This window comes from Podarcis gaigeae (assembly GCF_964106915.1).
Source record: "Podarcis gaigeae genome assembly, chromosome: Z".
NCBI lineage: Eukaryota > Metazoa > Chordata > Lepidosauria > Squamata > Lacertidae > Podarcis > Podarcis gaigeae.
Genome location: NC_139691.1, coordinates 1,057,667 through 1,074,216, shown reverse-complemented (window position 1 = coordinate 1,074,216; position 16,550 = coordinate 1,057,667). Strand labels below are relative to the sequence as shown.

At 49.2% G+C, this 16,550-nt stretch overlaps 1 protein-coding gene across 4 annotated transcripts in view; it reads left to right on the top strand.

Moving 5' to 3' along the window:
- Nucleotides 1–13,011, top strand: part of ADGRD2 (adhesion G protein-coupled receptor D2) — a 60,471-nt gene extending 47,460 nt beyond the window's left edge. The window contains exons 23-27 of one of the 4 annotated variants that reach the window (XM_083721685.1): nucleotides 2,071–2,128; nucleotides 2,320–2,378; nucleotides 7,559–7,589; nucleotides 8,743–8,778; nucleotides 11,681–13,011. In XM_083721685.1, the coding sequence (XP_083577811.1) occupies nucleotides 2,071–2,128; nucleotides 2,320–2,378; nucleotides 7,559–7,589; nucleotides 8,743–8,768 (174 nt within the window). In that variant the 3' untranslated portion in view covers nucleotides 8,769–8,778; nucleotides 11,681–13,011. Of the gene's footprint in view, nucleotides 1–2,070; nucleotides 2,221–2,319; nucleotides 2,379–7,558; nucleotides 7,590–8,742; nucleotides 8,779–11,680 lie in introns of those variants that run through there. The other 3 variants (XM_083721682.1, XM_083721683.1, XM_083721684.1) reach the window with 3 other exon arrangements.
- The last annotated feature ends 3,539 nt before the right edge of the window (nucleotides 13,012–16,550 follow it).

Here is a 16,550-nt window from a genome sequence, read left to right as displayed (position 1 = left end):
CCTGACCCTGTTTTCCTCTCCAGACGGCCCCTCTCCCCTCCAACTCCCCCTGAAAACCACAGCATATGAGCCAGCCAGTGCTAGAGACCATGTGGGCCTCCAGAACAGCGATTCCAGTTCTGCCCCCTGGAACAAAATAGAGAACAAATCTGGTCTTTCTTATTCAGGGAACCTCTTATGCCGGCCACTGCCCTGTGGCCATTAAAGTTAGCACAAAATAAGACCCTAAAGGAAAATAGTTTAATTTTTTGAAGGAAATTTCTTTCTCCCCCCCCCTTTTTTTTTTTGAAAGAGAGGGAAAAATTAAAAACAAAATATTTGTTAAATTACCTTTTTATTGCTGCATTCCTGTTGGTTGCTAAAAGGTGGAAAACGTTTGTCCAAAATACATAGAATTTGATTGCATAGAATGAAAAACATCCCTGGTACACCCCCTTTTTTAAAATTAAAAGAAAAGGAAAAACAATTGTGACCTCTTTTGTCTCAATGTGGCAGGATTCTGTTAAATGCATAAAAAGGGAGAGAGAAAATTGCATTTGTGTCCTCCACTAGCCTCTTGAGAAATCTTGGAAAGGTAACATCTAACTGGTTGAAAAGATTTTCCTGATGTAATATAGTGCCCTTTATTCTCGGTGTTCCTTGCGCCTTTGATGGTTTGAGCTATAGATTTATGTTTCCAGATACGTTTTAAGCCCCCCCTGACTCTCTCATATCTTACAACGGCGTTCCTTCTGCGTCTCCTCACAAGTATCCACACAACCAGCTTTGCCATTTCTTCTTGTGAACCTGACATCCCATGCCAGCCTTGGTTTGGTTTAGCTTTTAAGTGTTTGTCTCTTTAAGTTCTGTTTTGTTATGTGGGTTATATGGGGGGAAATGCCGTAATTTTTGCTCTATAAGACACACTTTTCCCCTCCTAAAAAGTAAGGGGATATGTGTGTGCGTCTTATGGAGCGAATGCAGGCTGCGCAGCTATCCCAGAAGCCAGGAGAGCAAGGGGGATGGGTGCGGGAGGAACGCTCCCCCTGCCCTGAAGAGGCTTGGCACGGCTATCCCAAAAGCCAGAACAGCAAGAGCGATCGTTGCTTTCTCTGCGCAGTGATCCCACTTGTTGTTCTGGCTTCTGGGATTCAGAATATTTTTGTTCTTGTTTTCCTTCTCCAAAAACTAGGTGCGTCTTGTGGTCTGGTGCTCCTTATAGAGCGAAAAATACGGTTGGGTGATGGCTGTTGGTTGGGTGATGGCTGTTTCTGGCTGACTGTTTCTTCTCCAAACGTAAAGAGCACCAGAAGAGGCTGCTCTAGATCAGGCCAAAGGAGGCCCATCTATTCCAGAGTCTTGTTATCACAGTTCCCAGCCAGGTGTCCCCAAGGAAAACCCACAAGTGGGAGTCAAGCACAAGAGCAACTCTCCCCAGGGACAGACTTTGGCAATCTTTTGCAATATGACGCCCTGTGCAAGACCAACATTTGGTGCCCCAAAGCAGATCTTCTCAGTTATGGATCTCCTTGATTTTGTGTCCCCTGCACCACCCTAATGGATATAAAAAACTTCTGCAAACAACTTCACTCTATATTGTTCCAAGCTGTTATCTCAAATCATTGCAAAATCAGTCAGCGCATAACTCCCGCTTGCTTCAGTGAAAGGGAGGAATATATTTTTTCATGCTGTGTCATATTAGCGAGAGCCATCTTGCCTCCTCTTCCTTCTTTATCAAATCTTTCAAGTCTTAAGTAAAGCTGCGCAGTTAAATGCCTAATTATAAATAGAAGTCCGTCTGTACTCTTTTTTTAAAAAAATAATTTAAGTTCTGAGTGAGGCTTGGCATAGAAAACGATACAGAGAAGATTAGCATGGACCTGCGCAAGTGGATCTTCTTGATGTTGTTCCCCTGCACCACCCTAAATCCAGCACTGCTCTCCGCCCCTCCCCCCCCCCCCCGGTTTCCAGCAACTGGCATTCGGGTGCCCTGCTGCCTCCAAGCGCGGAGGGTGGAGCGTGGCCTTGGGGGGCTGGGAGCTGCCTGTCTGGGGGGTGTGGATTCTGTCCAACTGCTTTGTGTCATTTCAGAACTGTTCCCACCCCATCAACTATCTGTCAAGCCCTAGGAACACGTCCTGGGAGGTGGGTAAGTTCATCCCCTCCACCCCAGAGAATACAGCCTCCCCCTCCTCGGAGAAGGACTCTGCAACGAAGAACAGCAGCGGCAAGGGTACAGAGGTGGCGCTTCTTCCACCTGCAATGAAATTAGCATCTTTGACTATTTTCGTTTCGTTTTGCTTTTGCATCCCAACTGATTCTCCTTTCTCCCTCGCACAGGGAACTTCAGCGCCAAAATCCCAGCGGGACTTGCATCAATTATGTCTCCAGAGAGGCCGGTATGTAGCTCATCCTCACCTACCCAGATTATTTGATTTATTTATTTACTTATTTATGCTGCCTTCCCTTCTGAGGAGCTCCAAGGTGGTCACATGGTTCTCCTTGACTCCTTGAGTTATCCTCACAGCAACAGGCCTGCAAGGTAGGCTGGGCTGGAAGACAGCGACTGCCCCTCACAAGGTCTCGCCCAGTGAGCTTCTTGATGTTCAGGAGAGAGACTGGAATCCTGACCTCCCAGCCCATAGTTCAACACTAACCATTGTGTTGCACTGGAAGCTGTTTGTTCCAGGCCGCACCCTTGGTCCACCTGCCTCCACCTCCTCTGATAGGAGGCCTTGACCCAGATGTACCTGGAGGTGCCCGGGGGGGGGGGTGTTGAACCTGGGACCACCTGCAGCTGCGGCCTCTTTCTCCCTCCCTTCAAATTCCACTTTGTTCTCAGAGCACTTAAGAATGTCTTTAGGATTCCAGTGGGTGCAGAATTTGAAACTTACCTTATTGTTGTGAAGTGGCCAAGAGTAGTGTGTGTGTGTGTGTGTGTGTGTGTGTGTGTGTGTGTGTGTCCCCAAGGAAATGTTTCTTCTGCACTGATCTGGACCCCCACTCCATGGAAGGAGCTATCTCATGACGATGCCTTCCTTCCCCATTGAGAACTCAGAATGGCTGCAAATGCAGCTGACTGATGAGATGCATAGCTGTCAAGCGTCCCTTATTTGGCGGGACAGTCCCTTATCCCAGCACCATGTCCCGCTGCTGTCCCTTATTGATGAGGCTTCATTTGGCTGCTGGCTGGGCTTTCTGCCTTTGGCTCAGAGGGGCTCAGAAGTTGAACATACCTGTGCCCGGAAAATCCCTTATTTGGGCTGCTGATCCCTTATTTTCGAGGCTGCTGGTCCCTTATCTTCAAATCTGTAAGTTGACAGCTATGATGAGATGGCTCTGTAGAACGAGCAAAAAAAGACATGCGCCCGCTGGCTGCCTCAAAAGTAGGAACAGAGGAAGATGCCTTGCACAGAGTTGTACCCTTGGATCACCCGACTCAGTACCGTCTACACTGACGGCCAGCAGCTTCTCAGTGTGTCACCTGGGGCCTTGCCCATCCCTTCCTGGACTGGACCCAGGACCTTTTGCCTTAGAAACAGGTGCTCCACCACCAAGGTATGACCTGTCCCATAAAACTAGGTCCGCAGTCAGAACCAGACCATGGGGCCACCTGACTCAGCACAGCTCTCCATGGTTTCAGGCAGCCCCCCCCCCCCACCTGCATCATGAAGATGCCAAGTATTGAAACTGGAACTTTTTGTGTGCTTTCTGCCTCTGAGCAAGAGCCCTTGCCCTGAAGTGAAGTAAGGTAAAAGCCAGTGGGACTCCCTCCCACTGGAGGCAGCAATGGCAACCAGCTGGGAAGGCTTTGACAGAGGGTTAGGGAAGTGCATGGTGGGGTAGGGGGTGTCTGGATAGCTCCTAGCCAGGATGGCTCCACAGTTGGAGTGGCAGTGCTTCCGAATGCCAGTTTCTGGAAACACCGGGACGGAAGAGGGCTCTGGTGCGCCAGTCCTGCTGTCAGGTTTCTCACGGCTGCTTGGCCGCTGTGGGAACAGGGTGCTGATCTGTCAAGGCTCTTATTACATTCTTATGTTCCCTACCCCACCCATGAGAGTTTCCCCTAAATATATTTTCTCTGCTTTGATGATTTTGGAATGCAATTGCTTTTCTCTTCAAGTGATAGAGGCGGTAGGGGGAGGAGACGTTTGCCCCCTCCTTTTCCAATGCAGTGTTAAACTGGAGCCAAATATAGCTGTCTGCTGTCTCCCCCACTTCGTGGCATGTCCTCAGTATCTGCTAGCGCTGATTAGGTGCCTTAGCCCCTTTAAACGCCTTGCTTTCCTCCCGTGGGTCCTGAGAGGTGGACTTCCCCTCCTCCTTCCAGAGTCCCACTTTTATCATCTCGCCTTCGCAGGCAGGGAGCAACAATTCGTTTTAGAGCCGTGCCAAAGGCACTGGAGTGTAGGAGCACGGGGGGCTTTTTAAAAACGCACCCTTCTCTCCCGAGAGCCTGGGCGACCAACACAACAAGCCCACCTAAAAGGGTCACGGCTACTGAGCTGCCCCTAAAGCAAGCAGGCGTGTTGCGGAAAGATTGCCATGCGTTGCTAGAGACAGGGTTGACTCCATGCAAGGAGGGCAACTCGCTCATTGTTCCATCAAGCTTTCTGCTGACAGCGACAACCTCCAAGCTGACGGTCTGAATGACGGACTCTGAAAAGTCAGAAATAGGTTTTCAAAGTTGATTACTTTTTTGGCTCTGTTTGTCCCCCGCTATTAAACTGGATGATGCCAAGTACTAACTATTCAACTCCCAAGGGCGCTAGTTGCCTCTCAGCCAAATAAACAATGCTCATCCTCCCCATCTTGTTTTGTTTTTGTTTACTAAACCATCTGAAAAACAGGCTGGGGAATCTTCTGGCAAGGATGAACCCTGGGCTCATTTTGCTGCCCTGATTGGCCAAGCCAGTCAGCGGCTGAAATGGAAACCCATCAGCTTCTCCCCACTGACCCCGGGTGTTGGGCAAGAGGGACCACGCCATTGCCTGAGCTCCTAGGAACTCAGCCTTTGGCTCAGGCCAGAGGGATTAATTTTGCAATTTGCGCAGATTTCTGAAATGCCAAGGTCGGTCGCTGCTGATTCCCATCTGTTATTCCCAGAAGCAAAGATACGATCAGCTGCACACAGGGTTTAGAATGTTGATTAATTTCGTTGTTGCTTTACATCACGGAGACAACAACAAGAAGAGAAACACATAATTAAGAAATAGAAGACTGAGTATAAACATAGAATTAAAATAAAGCCCGTTACTGTCATGGGCAAAATACAGATGACTGAATCAATGAAATCCACAGATAAGCAGGTGGAGGTGACAGACCATGTGCTTCCTTATTGACATTTGTAATAAAATCATAAAAACAGTGGTTACAGTGGTTACCTTGGGTTACAGACGCTTCAGGTTACATACGCTTCAGGTTACAGACTCCGCTAACCCAGAAATAGTACCTTGGGTTAAGAACTTTGCTTCAGGATGAGAACAGAAATCGCAGAGCAGCAGGAGGCCACATTAGCTAAAGTGGTGTTGTTGTTGTTTAGTCGTGTCCACCTCTTCATGACCCCCTGGACCAGAGCACGCCAGGCACTTCTGTCTTCCACCGCCTCCCGCAGTTTGGCCAAACTCATGCTGGTAGCTTCGAGAACACTGTCCAACCATCTCATCCTCTGTTGCCCCCTTCTCCTTGTGCCCTCCATCTTTCCCAACATCAGGGTCTTTTCCAGGGAGTCTTTTCTTCTCATGAGGTGGCCAAAGTCTTGGAGCCTCAGCTTCAGGATCTGTCCTTCCAGTGAGCACTCAGGGCTGATTTCCTTCAGAATGGAGAGGTTTGATCTTCTTGCAGTCCATGCGACTCTCAAGAGTCTCCTCTAGCACCAGAATTCAAAAGCATCAATTCTTCAGCGATCAGCCTTCTTGATGGTCCAGCAGCTAAAGTGGTACATCAGGTTAAGAACACTTTCAGGTTAAGAACGGACCTCCAGAATGAATTAAGTTCTTAACCCGAGGTTACTGGATCAGGCCAGTGACCATCGAATCCAGCACCCAGTTCTCACAGTGGCCAAGCAGGTGCCTGAATAGGAAACCAGAACAAGAGCTGTATCTCTCCAGCAACTGGGGTTCAGGAGCCCTGCTGCCTCTGACTGCGGAGCCAGGGGAGAGCCATCGATAGCCCCCTTCTCTTCCATGAAGGGGAAGAGAAGGGCCCCTTTGTCCTGATCCATCAGAGGCTCTTCTCGTGTTCTCAAATTCTTACTGCTTTCCAGTGGTACCTCGGGTTAAGTACTTACCGTATTTTTCGCTCTATAAGACGCACCAGATCACAAGATGCACCTCGTTTTTGGAGGATGAAAACAAGAACAAAATATTCTGAATCTCAGAAGCCAGAACAGCAGGAGGGATCTCTGCGCAGTGAAAGCAGGGAGTGTGCTTGTTTTAGCTCCGGTGGCGCTGTGGGTTAAAGCCTCAGCGCCTAGGACTTGCCGATCGAAAGGTCGGCGGTTCGAATCCCTGCGGTGGGGTGCGCTCCCGCTGCTCGGTCCCAGCGCCTGCCAACCTAGCAGTTCGAAAGCACCTCCGGGTGCAAGTAGATAAATAGGGACCGCTTACCAGCGGGAAGGTAAACGGCATTTCCGTTTGCAGCTCTGGCTCGCCAGAGCAGCGATGTCACGCTGGCCACGTGACCCGGAAGTGTCTCCGGACAGCGCTGGCCCCTGGCCTCTTAAGTGAGATGGGCGCACAACCCCAGAGTCTGTCAAGACTGGCCCGTACGGGCAGGGGTACCTTTACCTTTACCTTTACCTATCAAAATACAGGGCTGGGAAGGGCCTGGGGAGCCAAGTCCCCTTATTGCCCTTGCTGTTCTGGCTTCTGGTATAGCTGCGCAGCCTGCATTCGCTCCATAAGACGCGCAAGCATTTCCCCTTACTTTTTAGGAGGGGAAAAGTGAGTCTTATAGAGCAAAAAATACGGTAATTCATTCTGGAGGTCCATTCTTAACCTGAAATTGTTCTTAACCAGAAGCACCACTTTAGCTAATGGGGCCTCCCGCTGCTGCCGCACCACCGGAACACAATTTCTGTTCTCATCCTGAAGCAAAGTTCTTAACCTGAAGCACTATTTCTGGGTTAGCGGAGTCTGTAACCTGAAGCGTATGTAACCCGAGGTACCACTGCATAACCTTGCCGTGAAAACAAAGAGGAAGGAACGCTAAAAAACAGACCAGACATTGCACGTGACCTCCCATGCAGGTTTTGTGAAAGCAAGTCGGTGTGGATGCTCAACAAACACCCACCCGGAAGAATCCCACCCCTCTTGTGCTGATTTCAGCCTCACAGCCTGAGCGCAGTGCAGGGAATCAAACAGTAATTCCGTTAGTAGAGCTAGATCAGAAGACTACCAGGTGGACTGACTTAGACTGCTTCATGTTTGCAAAGCACTTTGGCATTGGTCTTACGACACCAGAGGAAGCTGGGTGGGGGGCTGTTGAGTCTGGCAACCATTTACCTACCTGTTGATGTGTTTTCCCTCTCTCCCTCTCCCTCTCTCTCTCTCTCTCTCTCTCCCTCTTTCTCTCTCAGGCTGTACAACTGACTGCATTCAAATCATCAGGTAACGCTTTTCGCATCTGCTCTTTCCCTGGCCTTACCTGAGCATCCTGTGTCACCTGATTTTCACTTTCTTTGATGGTGGGAGTGGAGAAGGCCACCATTCTTTTTCGTTTCTGCTTTAAAAGTCTTTGTTTAGTATTCCTCCCAGGCTTAGACATTTGCACTCGCTCATAGTGCTGGCAAACAGACTGAGTTGGGTGCAGAATCCTTGCTGGTGAGAGGAACGTTGCCTTGATTTCTTAATAATAATAATAATAATAATAATAATAATAATAATAATAATAATAATTTATTTATTATACCCCACCCATCTGGCTGAGCTTCCCCAGCCACTCTGGGTGGCTTCCAATCGAGTGTTAAATACAATACAGCATTAAATATTAAATACTTCCCTAAACAGGGCTGCCTTCAGATGTCTTTTAAAGATACGATAGCTAAGGGACGTGGGTGGGGCTGTGGGTTAAACCACAGAGCCTAGGACTTGCTGATCAGAAGGTCGGTGGTTCGAATCCCCGCGACAGGGTGAGCTCCCGTTGCTCGGTCCCTGCTCCTGCCAACCTAGCAGTTCGAAAGGACATCAAAGTGCAAGTAGATAAATAGGTACCGCTCCAGCGGGAAGGTAAACGGCGTTTCCGTGTGCTGCTCTGGTTCGCCAGAAGCGGCTTAGTCCTGCTGGCCACATGACCTGGAAGCTGTATGCAGGCTCCCTCAGCCAATAAAGCAAGATGAGCGCCGCAACCCCCAAGTTATCCGTGACTAGACCTAATGGTCAGGGGTCCCTTTACTTTTAAAAATAAATAAATGAAAAATAAGATAGCTGCTTATTTCCTTGAAGTCTGATGAGAGGGTGTTCTACCGAGAAGGCCCTCTGCCTGGTTCCCTGTAATCTCACTTCTCTCAATGAACTGAGCTGACCCAGCCCTTCAGAAGGGTTGCACAAAGTTCACAATTTTCTCAAAACACACCAGACGAGCTGCTGTGCCAAATAGTTCCAAGTGCCTGTGCGGTTCATCTCACACAGGGGGGTGGGGTGCGTACCTGAAGTGAGGCTTGGGTCCTGGGCAGTGGGCTGAGCAGCGTCGCACCAAACCCCCCAATGGCTCACATGGGGGGGAAATCAGTGGTGGTGCTTTTTTCTTTGTGTTCTGTTTTAGAAAAATGTTGCTGGCACTCACCATGAAGTTTTTACAGTAAGTGCTGCACTTTTAACGGGGTTGGGGGAAGGTGCCGGTACTGAGTACCCTTGAGTAACCCCCCCCCAAAAAAAAAGCCCTGGGGGGGAATAAAACAACGAACCCAGCGGGAGCGAGAGAAGAGGGAGCCACAGGTGCTGTGAGCACTCAGAGGTCGCTGACCCTGCATCAACAAAGCCCCTATTTCCCTGCAAATTGTTTTAAGCTCACTAAATAGGGACTTATTTTCTTTAGTTGTAGGTCTGAACAAAACCTAGACATCTTGAGATGAGAGCTCTTGTTCAAATATTTTGTTGGGGGCTTGCTTGTGGGTGTGCAACCCCCACATGTGTGTTTGTACACACTCTTGTGAAGCACAAAGTCTTTGCCCGTGCATTTCTGCCCCTTTCTCTCTCTCTACCTCTTCCACCCAACCCTTTCTTTCCGTCTAAGCAATCCTGTTTAAAATACATGGCAAAGCATCTAGTCAGCCAAAAGGATAGCCATGAAATTAAGGTCAGGCAAGAGTTAGATCTGGAACTCTGGCTGATTTTGCAAAGATGTCCGACTCTCATTTGCTGAGCCATATCAGCAACAAGGACTTGCTGATCAGAAGGTCGGCGGTTCGAATCCCCGCAATGGGGTGAGCTCCCATTGCTCGGTCCCAGCTCCTGCCAACTTAGCAGTTCGAAAGCACGTCAAAGTGCAAGTAGATAAATAGGTACCGCTCCGGCGGGAAGGTAAACGGTGTTTCCGTACGCTGCTCTGGTTCATATGTTGTAGCTGGATAGCCCTGGACTCCAGGGCTCCCTTTCTCAAGGCAGCCAGTTGCCCCCTTCCCACCAACTGAGGCCACTGACCACTGCTTGACCACTGCTTCAATATCCCTGAGATGGATCTAGGAACCAAACAAGAAAGCTGCTTTGCCAACTCCAATTTAGAAAGAAAAGGAGTACCGTATTTCCCACCTGGGCACTTTTGCCTTTTAAACCCCCTGAAGTCCCTGTACCATCATGACTGCAGGAACAAAAGGGGATTTTGCTGCTTCTTCCCTGACACTGGGCATATTTACCTGAGAATAAGCACCATTTTCTCATGGGAAAGAATGGCATAATTTTCAAAGTAAAAACAATTTTGAAAGAACTTATTTTAATCACGCACATTCCTGGCCAACCACCCACAGGCTATACAATAAGTGAGAATAATGGAAGAGGCGAAGCAGTGATCAGTTTTCTTCATCTGAAGGCTTTGACCTTAGCTGTGTTTATGGTTTATTTACACCATTTATTTGCTGCCGAGGTGGCATCCAAGAGCAGACATAAAAAGGGGGGAAAGGAAAGGAGGGGGAAAAAACAGGAACAGGGTAAGACAAAAAGAGTTATGCAGAGCTAGGAGAGGCGAAGAACGAAATCTGTGGCTGGTTTGCAACTAATTGCTTGTCAGCTACCTTGCAACAAATATATTATTTTAAACCCACGGATAGTTGTGCTTGATTCCTGGGCATCTGCTATGGCGTTGTGAAGAAAGAGATATCATTAAACCAAGACGGACACAATTTGTTTGCATTAGGAAGGCTGCACTCACTCCCTCCCTCTCCCTTTGAAAGCTTCTGGACCCATTCACAGCACAAGAGGCTACAGGTTCCTACCTCCGAACGCAGACATGCACCTTCTAATGAGTTTCTGGCTGCTTTATGAAGACATGATCTTCTGTCAATATTCATTACACCCCATTATGCGGGGAGGTGAGGCCCCTGGGAAGTAGGGGAGTGGTGGGGGGTGCTGCTACATATTTGCACAGACAATAAGAAACACATCTTTTTCATCTTGGTGAAGAAGGCAATCGCCTCAGCCCCCGGCTCCTCGAGTGTCAGCCCATTGTTTCCCTGTGATAATTTCATTATCCGCTTTGAATACATCTTGTTTGTTGCTAAGCTGTGCATAGCAACATGTGCCTCGTCTCCACAGCTGGGCACCAGAGCAGCCGAGAAGAAGCCATTCCGACGAACTGGAGCTCACACAACCTGCCCGACTTGGATTTTGTTTATATAAGCAGCGGGCAGCCCTCAAGCCCCAGGGGCCCGGCAAAGCAGCGGTTCACAGGCAGACTTTGGCAACATCCACACCCGCACACTTGGGAGCGATGCCGCTTTCAACAGCCGTGGATTCTGCCCCCAAAGAATTCTGGGAGCTGTAGTTTGGGGTGCTGAGAGTTGGAAGGAGGCCTCAGTATCCCTCCTCATGAAGCTACAATTCCCAGAGTGAAGACAGGTTGCTTCTTAAACCACTCTGGGAAATTGCAGCCCTCCTCAGGCCCCTTCATGGAATGAAGCTCCCAGAATTCTTTTGGGGGGAGCCATGACACTTTAAAGGGGAAGTAACCGTGGTTAGGGACGCGGGTGGTGCTGTGGTCTAAGCCACTGAGCCTCTTGGGCTTGCCGATCAGATGGTCAGTGGTTTGAATCCCCGCGACGGGGTGAGCTCCCGTTCCTCGGTCCCAGCTCCTGCCCACCTAGCAGTTTGAAAGCACAAAGTGCAAGTAGATAAATAGGTACCACTCTGGCGGGAAGGTAAGCGGCATTTCCGTGCGCTGCTCTGGTTCGCCAGAAGCGGCTTAGTCCTGCTGGCCACATGACCCAGAAGCTGTATGCCAGCTCCCTCAGCCAGTAAAGCAAGATGAGCACCGCAACCCCAGAGTCTGCCACGACTGGACTTAACAGTCAGGGGCCCCTTTACCTTTTTAACAATGCTTTAAGTGTATGAAGGTGGCAAGGGGGCTGGATTTGGAAGGACTGTTGAATACACTGTTGCATCGGGAGCGTTGGAGGGCCCTGATCCTGCAGCCTCCAGGACCTGTGATCCCTGACCCAGTCTGGGTTCTGCTGTTGGCTGTGCTGACGCCTCTGTCTCTTCTCCCCTAGGCTTATGAGAGGAGCTGCCCCAGTGATCTCCTCCTCCACCACCACCCCAGTTCAACACAAATGATCGAAGAATTGCATCAAGGAGACCAGAAGGCTGTGTGCAGCTGGCTGTTTCTTCCTCTACTTTCCCAATATCTGGCATTGAACAGGCTGGGCTTTGGCCCCTGGTTCACTGGCCAGGGGAGTATTTGCCAGGCGTCCTTCTTCCCCGACTCATCGGTTCTGGTTTCCTTAAATCTGTTGATGTCCTCCTCTCACGGACTGTGACTCTTGCTGGCTTTTCTTATCGTGAGCTTTGTATGGCCTTGGAACAGCAAACCTGGGAGTTCACAGTCAAAACTCACCCCACCCCACCCCCAGCCCACTTTGCTTTCTGTGTTTTGGGCGAGAGATAGAGCTTTGTTTTCCTATGCGAGAAAAGTTGCGTCACCCTGCTCTTGTCCCTACAAGACGTGCCACTGGTTTCTCATTTTTGAAAAACAACAACCGAGTGAACACAGTGGAAATGCATTGAGACTTGAGCCATGGCTGAGCTCTCCCCATGGCTTGTGAGGGAGCCAGTGTAAGGGTTAGGGGTCTCAGGCTGCGATGTGGGGAACCTGGCCTTGAATCCCCCCTTAGTCAAGTGAAGCTCACTGCCTCTCAGCCAAACCTATCTCACAGGGTTGAGAGGATGAAAAGGGGGGGGGACCATGTACCCCTCCTTGAGCTCCTTGGAGGGAAAGGTGGCATTCAAATGTAATTAATAAATAACGACACTTGTGGCCCTGTTAAACGTTCCCAAAGTGGCACGTAGAAATTGCCCACTGAATCGGCAACACACTATGGGCCTGCACCTCCATTTCCTCTCGCTTCCACTCTGGTGGCCTAAATTGCACGTCCCCCTTTTTTGGGAGCCCTCCACCTGCCGCCCAAGGCACCTCGTGGCCTTCCTCTCTGCTTTCCTGCCGACAAGGGCTTCCTCACCCCCGGGGTCTTCCTCCATGGCGCCAGAGGATTAAACATATTTTCAATGCCAACTCTGCGGAGTCAACTCCTGCCTTTTCTCCCGTTCAGAATTTGCTTTGTGTTCTTTAAGTGTCTCAGTGCCCTCTCAGTGCCCTGAGCCTGATGTTAGAAACCTTTAGATTATTGTTTTTAAAAAAGTAATAATATTGTGACACAGTTTTAAAAATGGTGGAGCCATGCTTTTGCAGACTAACTCTTCTCCTGGTTTTCTGCTGTTTCCTGTGTCTTGCTCTGTTGCTGCTGTCTGTTCGTCGTTTTAACAAACTGATTGTATGGATTAGTGCTTGGCCGACTTGAGATTCCCTTGGAGGGAAAGTGGGGTTTATTAAACTTTCAGGATAACTACTAAGGTTTCTGGGCTGCTGCTTTGGAATGTGATCAGGATCGTGCCCCCCCCCCCCCCGAGAGAGGGAGAGAGGGAGACAGAGACAATTTGTTCATGACACTAAGCCACTAAGCAAACCTCGATCATGGTTTATTACAGCTTGTGGCTTGTCTGGATGAGACCACACATGCACCCTCATCCAGGTCACATCCTTGCTGGTGGCAGTGATTCAGCCACCAAGATCAGAGGATGAGCGGAGCAGTCACAGTCTCCTCCCTGTGCCCTGTCTTGGCTCAGCATCACGTGTAAACCAGACAGTCACAGGTAGTCGTTCATTTGCACCAGTGCCCAGCCATTGCAGCTGGATACACTGGATCCACCAAACAACAATAATTCAAGCCAGCAGATAAAAAATCCAGCAACTCGTGACTCGAAGCAACCCATATGGCCAGCTAAAAGCTTTGCAGCCTGTTCTACCAACAGGCTATCTCGATCTGAGAAATGTCCCATTGCCAAAAAAAATAAAAAAGTAAAAATGAGTTATGGCTCTCTCTTCCTCCTCCTGCCTTGAAATTTGGCAGGAAAGAAAACGAAACTCAGAACAGTGCAGTGTCATTTTCGTGGGATTTGGAAAGCAAACACTTCCATTCCGCTGTGCCTCATAGTTTTCAAACGAGACTTTAAAGCTGCTCTCCTGATCTGGAGTGCCAGAGGTCCCCCACACCTGTTTAAAAACATAGCCCAGATATAACACCTTCCATAACTAAAAACGTGGTGGAATGTGGCTTTGAAGAGGGATGGGGGACTTGTGTCTCTTAATCTCTTTTTGGGCTCCCAACTCCCTTCAGCCCCAGCCAGCATGTGACGTGGAGCCCCAGGTGTTCCTATCTCCCAACCTCTCTTGACCACTGGCCTTGGAGACCCGGAGTCTGATAGTGCCTGAGAGGCCTGGCAGGCAGATCTTATCAGGGGGTGTCGGCATGTTCCCCACCCCACTACTGGCGCTCTCTCCCTCTCCCCAGCCCTGAGGTCATCACTTCGCAAGGGGTGGGGAAGCGGACTGATCTGCTCAGCGGCCATTGAGCCACATGGTCAGTCCCTGCTAGCCTCCTGCCCCGCCTTCCCAGAGAGCCCAACAAAGCCTCTGTCGAAACTAGAGGGAAGTGGGTGAGTGGGAGGAATTCCTCAGAAGACCTTTCGTTGAGGACATTTCTGAGGTTTTCCTTTTTCTCATGCCCCCAAAGAGAAGGCCCCTTTATAATAATAGTAATAATTTATTATTTATACCCCACCCATCTGGCTGAGTTTCCCCAGCCACTCTGGGCGGCTTCCAACAGAACACTAAAAACAGAATAACAGAATAAAACATTAAAAGCTTCCCCAAACAGGGCTGCCTTCAGATGTCTTCAAAAAGTTTGGTAGTTATTTTTCTCTTGGACATCTGGTGGGAGGGCGTTCCACAGGGCGGGTGCCACTGCCAAGAAGGCCCTCTCCTTGGTTCCCTGTAACCTCACTTCTCGCAGTGAGGGAACTGCCAGAAGGCCCTTGGAGATGGACCCAGGTGTCTGGGCAGAACGATGAGGATGTGGAGACGCTCCTTCAGATATACTGGACCGAGGCCGTTTAGGGCTTTCAAGGTCAGCACCAACACTTTGAATTGTGCTCGGAAACGTACTGGGAGCCAATGCAGATCTCTCAGGACCGCTGTTATGTGGTTCCAGCGGCCACTCCCAGTCACCAGTCTGGCTGCCACATTCTGGATTAATTGCAGTTTCCAGGTCACCTTCAAGGGTAGCTCCAGGTAGAGCACGTTGCAATAGTCCTTTGCAGAATTTTCTCTACATATCACTCAATTGTGTACAAGGGGATCACTGAGTGTACATGGGGCCCACCCCTGCCCCTGCCTCCCATAATCATTCCCAGCAATGCCTTTGCATCCAGGATACTGTGGGGACAAGGGGCTGCTTCTCAGGGGTGACTCTGAGACCCACTCCCCAGTAAAGCCAGACTGGCTCCCTCCTTGTTGTTCTTCTGTCCCGGTAGCTGAAGGCTTTCTTGTTCCAACAGGCTTTGGGGAACTGACTGCTTTTAAGGAAAGGGCTGGTGCTGTGCTGGTTTTGCTGCAATTATTGGTATAGTATTAATACGCACACACACACATTTCTATGAATGTTTAATTGGCTTTTAATGATTGTTCTTTCTATGTTTCTAGCGGTTCTTATTTTTATCTGTAAGCCGCCTTGAGTTCTGTTAGGGGGAAAGGAGAGGTGTAAATACCGTATTTTTCACTCTATAAGATGCACCAGACCATAAGATGCACCTAGTTTTTGGAGGAGGAAAACAAGAAAAAAAAATATTCTGAATCTCAGAAACCAGAACAACAAGAGGGATCACTGTGCAGCGAAAGCATTCATTCCATAAGACGCACACACATTTCCCCTTACTTTTTAGGAGGGAAAAAGTGAGTCTTATAGAGCAAAAAATACAGTAGTAATAATAACAATGGCCAAGTGGGGGATATGAATGCTGGTCACCCAATTCCTAGTCCAGAACTCACTGGCTTGCAAACAGGTGAGAAAATATGTGTTGAACTCCACCCCCTGCATAATTGTTTTGGGAATTTTCCCTCCCCCTAGGGGTCACACATCTTTGCTCACAAATGTGGGCAGAGGATTTTGAGAGGCTGCTTGTTTAGAACAGTAGAAGGGGACCCTCAGCCTTAAATCACCATGTTCGCTGGTCAGGTGTTGGTTTAAATGTTTATACTGATTGATTTGAAAAAAGGGGGAGAAACCTTTCGAAGAGGTTTACAAAAATAATGAAACAATAAAAGCACAGGCCAAAAAATGTTAAAAGCAACTGTTTACAACATTTGGGGGGGAAAAGAATATCAATTATAAACTAAAAACTATCAATAAAACTAGCAAAAACAGTTTAAAGCACATGTAAGCACACTGCACATCTGGTTGGGTTTGTCTGAATGAGAAAGGTTTTTCTGGCAGATACCAAAAAGGATGCTGGGAAGGTGTTTGCCTGTCGCCAAGAGTGACGTAGTTCCCAAGGGGGTGTGACTGCACTAAAAGAAGATTTCTTAACGAACACAGAAAGAGACAGGGTGGTGAGATTTGGAAGCCAGGAACATCCACTGGCTTGCCAGCCCTGGACTCCCAATTCCCATCCCTGCTTCTGTTGGCTGATGGGAGCTGGGAGTCCAACGTGGTATGAGCAGGGCTAAGCCACAAGATTCCTGTCCCTGGTGGTGCAGCTCCAGTTTCAACATAGTAACCTTCATGGGAGATGAGGCAGAATGGGAGCATCTGTGGCCACAGCACCAGACCCAACCGCCTCTTTCTGCTGCTCTGCCTTCGTATCAACCACCTCCTTCTTGGCTGCAGAGAGGCTTGCCTCTTTCCTGCCCCCACCAAACTCCCAGCGCAGCTTTTGTCCCAGACTTCCTTCTGGGAGGAATGTGGGATCCCCCCCCCACACACATCCCAGATGGACTCAAGCCAGGTGCCTTATCACAGTCAGCCTCTT